The 7,590-nt window shown below is 32.1% G+C and overlaps 1 protein-coding gene across 1 annotated transcript in view; it reads left to right on the top strand.

Moving 5' to 3' along the window:
• LOC108912729 (UDP-glucuronosyltransferase 2B7-like) overlaps positions 1-4,769 on the top strand; it is a 5,782-nt gene extending 1,013 nt beyond the window's left edge. The window contains exons 2-4 of the mRNA XM_018718055.1: positions 1,652-1,880; positions 3,942-4,167; positions 4,234-4,769. Of these exons, the coding sequence (XP_018573571.1) occupies positions 1,652-1,880; positions 3,942-4,167; positions 4,234-4,531 (753 nt within the window). The 3' untranslated portion in view covers positions 4,532-4,769. The remainder of the gene's footprint in view (positions 1-1,651; positions 1,881-3,941; positions 4,168-4,233) is intronic.
• Positions 4,770-7,590: the final 2,821 nt, after the last annotated feature.

Genomic DNA, 7,590 nt, shown 5'->3' with positions numbered 1-7,590 from the left:
TGCTTGGGGGTGAAAGTATATTATATAAAAAATGGAAGTCGCTAAAAAACCCTGAAGTAGTCTTTAATTTTTTTTTGTAGAAAGAAAAACTTTTTTATTTGCTGTAAAAAGCTTATTTATCGTTTGTCGTAAAAATTTATGTATGTATTTGGATTCTCTATAGCTACCGGCTCTAATATTTGGGAGTATTCCAGCTTAATAAATTTTCACTTTTTTCATAAGTTTGTAACTAAATTCGAAATTTTTAATTAGATCAGCACCACAAAACTAAATTTCAGATATTGACTTTTGAATGGGAATAAGTAAAAACTTTTATTCAAAAATCTGAAAATGCGAAATATAAAAGAATTAACAAAAAAAATTTATCAAGTCCTGTAACTTGCTAAGTAGTCATTTTGGTATTAGAGTACAAGCAGTTAGTTTGCTTTCTTTTTATCAGAGGAAGTTTTAGTTTACATTTTTTTATACCTATTTAGCATCATCATGTATAATTTAATGATTTTGTGTCAAAAAAATTATCAACACAGCATATAAGCATAATTTTCATACCGAAAATATAAACTTGAATATTACTACATAATTTCAGTAAAAATTACAAGATTACTAAAAAAAATAAAGAAAAAAACAATTTCATTGACGACAACATATAAAAAGCATGAAATTTTAGAAGAAGAGAAGATTTACATATTGTAAGGACAGTATTTATGTAAGAAAAGCAGTTGTTAATTTATTGTTAGTTTTTAAGACATGATAGTGATGGTGAGATAAATCGAGACGAGAAAGGATCTTCCTAATTTTAGCACAAACCTACAACTTGTCATGAAAGTTTTCATATAATCTGTTTAGCATAAACCCATTTATGAACTGTCAAAAATTTCTATAGTTAGTCTTAATTAAGACATGTAAGCGTAAACAGTACGTTCAAGAAAAAGAAAACTTTTTTTAAACAAAATTGAATAGTGAAGTTATATAAACAAAAGTGAAATAAGTGATAAAATGGAAAACTCCAAGTATTAAGAGAATACAAACAAGTTTTACCTGAATATTACCAGTGCGATCTAGAATAGAACACAACAAAGAAAATCAAGTTAAAAATAAATCTACAACATTATCTCCAACAGTTAACAACACACCTAGGTATAAGAAAATTGGGAATCTAGTGGAAGATGCATAAAAAATGGAGTACCTCAAAGAACTAGAGGCTTGCAACTATGAGATAATTTGTAAAAGGTTGATTTGCTTTTAGTTCGAGGTTATTAACAATAAATTTTCAGAAATAATTTTCCTATAAATTATGTTTTCAGAAGAACAAACGTATTAAAATAATTATGTTAGTTCTAAATAGATTTTATTTTTCAAGATGAAAAACGAAAATTCGATCCACTTTTTAATTTCACTAATCGTCAAAGCCAGTCATTATTTTTTAATTATATCACAGATAAGAAATAGTTCCATATTAAATAAAAATAGAGGATAATTTGCATTTATAATAAATTATGTTTCTAAAATTAGTATTTGCTTTAGTTTGCAATGAACTCATAATTTTTTTCAATTTGACGTGTATTCCTTAAGATAGAAGTGGACCTCAAAAATATATTAAATTTTAATGCTTACCATTTTTATTCCTTATCCTTAATATTATTATTTGTAGGATTTAAAACATTTCCTGGACAATGCCACCAACGGCTTTATCTATTTTAGTTTAGGAAGTAACGTTAAAAGTAAAGACCTTAAAGCAGAATCTTTAAAGGCCATTGTTGAAACTCTAAGGGAGTTGCCATATAAGGTGATGTGGAAATTTGAAGCTGATCCAGAAGACATGGTTGGTAAACCAGATAATGTGAAGCTAGTGAAATGGGCACCACAACTCGGAGTACTGGGTAGTATAATTAGATATGAGATATTTTAGGCGGGGGTTACGTTGGATGCGAATTTGCACGAAAGTTTATTATACAGGGTGGCCAAATGAAAACGAAAAAGAGTCATTTTCAGGAACTGCTTCAAGATTGTAGAAAAACGCTCAGACCTGCCGATTTTAGATTAATGGGGGACATTCTTTGCTGGTATTTTTGACTCCGCCACTTTCACCCCCAAGCAAGGGTAATTTCGCCCAATACTTATTAAGAATTTTGATTTTAAAGTTGAAACTTATGTACAAACAATTAGTAACGGTAAAAATGTCAGTCATTCGAGTTAAGTACTCCAATGGTATAAATTTAGTATTTCTTGCGTTACATTGGTCTTTGGCGATTTGTTATTACTTTCGTAAAAAAACACAATAAGAAATGAATGCTATACACACAATGAACGTAAAATTAGTGGATTCCAAATTATTTTCTAGTATGGTTGGATTGGTAGTTTATTTAATTGTGTTTTTGAAAATTAAACACTATGGTTTATTCCATTGCGGAAAGGGTAGCTATCATTTCGCTTTACTTTATGAACAATAAATATGCGAATAGAACAGCTCAGTTATTTAATGAACAACATCAAGATCGATATGTCAGGAGGAAGTATGTTCTAGAGTTAGTAAAAAAATTTCATGAGACAGGGAACGTAGCCAATAAAAAACGAGAAATTGAAAAACCTATAGTTAATGAAGCTAGTGAAGTTGCAGTTTTGGAACAAGTTCATCTTGATCCTACATTAAGTACGAGGCAGCGATATCTGTGTCTGGGATCAATCGAACTAGAATACACAACATTTTGAAGAAGAATAAATTCCATCCATACAAAATACATTTAGTCCAGGAACTTCATGAGGATGATTATGCGAGCGAGCAAGGAACGATCCACAGTTCCTTTTTAACATCTGTTTTTCTGATGAATGCAGTTTTTTCTTGAACGGAACGGTAAATCGTCACAATTGTCGCTATTGGTCCGATTTAAACCCAACAGTTTTTTACGAGGTGCATACACAGCAACCGGAAAAATTAAATGGATGGGCTGGAATTTTCGGTGACCGGCTGGTGGGTCCTTTTTTTCTACCTGGTTATTTGACTGGCCAAATGTATTTGCAATTACTGAAAGACGCTATTGACCCTGCCTTGACTGATATTATTGAAAACGTTCCAGAGTATGATTAATATCATTTGATTTTTCAACAGGACGGTGCTCCTCCGCATTATGCGTTAATTGTCCGTCAGTATTTGGACCAACGTTTTCTACGGAATTGGATTGGGAGAAGAGACAGCATTGAGTTGCCTCCACGATCACCGGATTTATCGCCCTTTGATTTCTTTTTGTGAGGATACGTAAAAAGTAAAATCTATAAAACACAGCCAGCGTCGCTGGAATATTTGCGTCAAATAATCGAATCACTCCGGAAATGCTTCGGAATGTGCGCGAACGTTTCCAACAAAATCTTTATTCTTGTACGGAAGCGGGCGGTCGTCAGTTTGAACATTTAATCAACTAAGTAGTAAGTAAGCAACTAAACATAATTTAAATTTTAAAATATAATTTTTTTTCAAAGTATTGGGCGGATATATAAAATTTAAAGTCTGTTGTAAAGAGAATTGTACGAGCTTTCAAAAGAAATATTACTCAACCCCCAACGCCATTTAAATATTTTGGAGTGGTGCTTACCCTTGCTTGGGGGTGAAAGTGACGGAGTCAAAAATACCAGCAAAGAATGTCCCCCTTTAATCTAAAATCGACGGGTCTGAGCGTTTTTCTACAATCTTGACGCAGTTCCTGAAAATGGCTCTGTTTCGTTTTCATTTGGCCACCCTGTATCCGCGCGAAGATGTTTCAATGCGAATTACCATTCAATGTAATCCCTGCTTTAATGTAAGGGAAAATATTTTTCAAATACTTCTTTAATTCGACCTCTAGCTATTTTCTCTCTTAAATTATTTGGTAACAATTGGCTATAAATATTTATGAGGGGCAAATCTATCTTTGTATTAATAAACAATAAATTAAAATATGTGATTATAGCTCATCCACACTTAAAATTATTCGTAACCCAGGGAGGCCTGCAGTCAATGGACGAGGCAATTTTTAATGAAGTTCCGTGTGTCGTAATACCGTTCTTTGCTGATCAATATCAAAATGCCAAATTAATGAAAAATAAGGGCTTTGCTGAAATTGTTGAGAGGTCCCCGTACATAAAGCAAGGCGAACTTACAAATGCAATTATGAAAGTCATCAACAATTACTCCAAGTAAGAAAAACTTTTTTAAAAATGTTCATCAGAGAAGGGAATAATAACTCATCTCTTTCTATTTAGATACAAAAATTCAGTGCGCACTCTTAAGCAACTCTCATTAGATACTCCAATGACTGGTCTGGAGAAGGCAATATGGTGGACGGAATACGTCATCAGGAATAAGGGTGCTAAGCATTTAAGGAATCCTGCAGCAGATTTACCCCTCTATCAGTATTATCTATTGGATGTTATTTGTTTCCTTCTGTCAATTACGATATTTACGTTATTAGTGATTTATATTGTACTTAAGAAATTGTTGAATTTACTGAAAGTACGTTTCTCTACTAAGCTAGATTTAGTCGACAAAAAATCACAATAGATATAAACTTTAGGTTCCTTATTTTAGTAGCAGTAGCTTCACTATCAATATTTCTTGTTATATTAAAGAAGATTTTTAAATTGTTTTAGAGTTCAACTGTTTCATAAATTTGATTGAATTAACAAAACATTAGAATAAACTGAGTTTTAATAAATGTTAAAAAATTTACGTTTTAAGTTGAATTGATTTTATATACCCAATGGATGATACGACCATTGGTATAATCTCTATGGTTACAAATACATGCTTTAATTCATGGGCAAAACGTTTTTACTTAGGTACTCTTTTCCGTTTTGTTCTTATTACGTAAGCGAAATCAATATTGTTGTACTCAACTACTTCTATCGGCTATAATAGATCTGTTGCAATTGAAAAGGAAATCCTGATTCTCGATCGTCGATGGAGGAGTGTACTTCTGGAGGATTGCTATTGAATTCATACTTCCTTCCAATCACATCCAATCCAATTTAATATATTTATTATATAATATTTTTATCGTGACGTAGGAGATAAGCTAAGCTAGTATTGTTGGTTGCTCCATTTATGCAAAATCCACATTAATAGCAAACGCTACATGCTATGTAATTTATTGATTTCAATATCTTTCGAAATGACTAAAACAGCATTAAGATTAGTAATAATACATTTTTACATTTAGAGATTTTATGTTCTAGGAATGTTTTATGTTATCGGTAGGAAACGATTTTTTTCCTACTCAATATTTAATATAATATATCATTCTTATATTTCGTTATTCTACATAGTGTTGCCTATAGTCATTAGACAATATATATTACACCAATCAATAATGCTGTTTAATAAATATTGAAAATATTTCACAGGTGCTGTACGCTAAAGGTTTTAAATGACCCTATGTAAAGAAATGTATAGGATCTAAATCAGGTGTTCGAAAAGGCCAAAACTGAGGTTCGCCACTGCCTATCAAACGATATGAATGTTGACGGACAATTTTTTTATGTTTTCTATTATATACAATATATAAGTATTTGTAGATTTTATAAATAAACTTCATATATTACATATTTTTATACATAGTTGGGGGTTGACTGACTACCGACATATGTAATATATAACCTAAATAATTTTAGCTCTTGCAAAATCATTTTACTACTCTACTATTCATGACACGTCTGACAGTGCACCGACTAGAACATTGATGTACCTACATCACAATAATAAAAAAAACTAGCTTTTGTCATTTCAGAGACTTTGTTTGCTTCCGAGCTTCTTGATTACTATTTAAATAAATTTATGGTCCACGGGCCCACGTACAAAGAAAAAAATGATTACCAGCAAGCTGTAACTTTGCGTGCAGCATAAGTTTGACGAGTCTCCCAAGACGTTTCAAGTGACAAACTAATAGAATTATAGAATTTATATATTTAAATTTATAGAACAATATTGACTTTTATAGTCAATAAATCAAATTAATAAATTAAATTATATCAATGTTACTGAACATACGTATTAAAGATAATTTCATGTAAGCAAAGTAACCTCGCAACAGGATATCATTCAAGGAAAGTTTGGTATTGGTTAAGAGTGGGTCTATAATAAACCACTTGAAGAAAGAAACACTCGATAAACTCACTGACCAGCACTACACCAAGAAAAACAATAAAAATACTTAGTAGAACTAGAAAATGCCAAGATTAAACAAACGAAGAGGAAATACGCTAATGATGAAAGCGATGACATATTAACAAGATCTCACCTGAGTATTATATTTTATTACTAGACTTAACATATCCTATTATTGGGCATCGCCTGTTGGATGTGTATTTAAATAAATAAATAAGTATGATGCTATTCTTTCCGAGCATGCGCATCAGGCATAACTTAAATTTAGGAATATTCTCTTATATTGTTTTTTGTAAGTTTTAGTGAATCTATTTTACCAAACACGTGCTGGTTGTTCTTAAATACTCCTAAATTAATTTGAAGTTGTTCGTTTTTATAGTATCTATGTAAATAGTACACAAGGGTCAGATTCTGTCTGTACAATTTCAACTATGACGATTTGTTGCGAATTGCTTAAATATGTGACGTCGTACTAAAAGAGTCTATTGAGCGTATCGAAAAATAATAATAACGAGCGTTCAAATAAAAACGTGGTCAAGTTGGTTCTGAAAATTTGGACGTAGGGCGTAGCGTATAGCAAATGAACTTAAACGTCATCTGTCAAAGCGCTATATCGCCGCTATCAATTTGAATATTTTCGTTTTAAAAAGCGTTTAAAATGGTGTTTTCTCAAGAACAAAAAGTGTTTATCATAGAGTCCTACTTTAGAAATGGACGCAAGATTGATGGAATATGGAAGTATTCTATTGAGGAATGTTTCATAGAATTTCAAAATCAATTTCCCGGCGTTGTTGAGTACAAAATTTTTCAAAGTGCAGTTCAGCGTTGTGTTAATGTTTTTCGTGAAACGGGCAGTGTAACAAGAAAAGAAGGAAGCGGCCGACCTAAAAAGCGGACTGAAGAATTAAAAGAAAATGTCCAACAAATAATGGAAAATGCGCCAAGAACTTCTGTACGTGTTTTATCACAAATGGTGGGAGTATCAGTCGGTACCTGCCACACAGTGTTAAAAAAAGATTTGCGTTTGTTCTCCTATCGTTTAACTTGTCAGCAAGAACTTCATGAAGTTGATTTTCCGCGACGGGCTGTATTTTGTGAATGGTTTTTAAACAACTACGGTGAACTTCATAATATCACCTTTTTTTCTGATGAAGCCTGGTTTCATTTAAGTGGTTACGTAAACTCACAGAATATGAGAATGTGGTCTTCTGAAAAACCAGATAACTTTTTTGTCGAGGGCCCTCTACACGCTCAAAAAATTGGAGTTTGGTGTGCTCTCAATCGAAGGAGGATTTATGGACCTATTTTTTTTAATGGTACTCTTACTGCGCAAAGGTATAGAGAAGAAATTATCGCTCCTTTTGTTAACCAGCTGGAAGAAAACGAAATTACAAACTTTTACTTTCAACAAGATGGCGCAAGGGCACATACGGCAGGCGAGACGATGAATATGTTGA

This window comes from Anoplophora glabripennis, unplaced genomic scaffold (genome assembly GCF_000390285.2).
Source record: "Anoplophora glabripennis isolate ALB-LARVAE unplaced genomic scaffold, Agla_2.0 scaffold63, whole genome shotgun sequence".
Classification (NCBI taxonomy): Eukaryota; Metazoa; Arthropoda; class Insecta; order Coleoptera; family Cerambycidae; genus Anoplophora; species Anoplophora glabripennis.
This window is presented reverse-complemented; position numbering and strand designations above follow the sequence as displayed.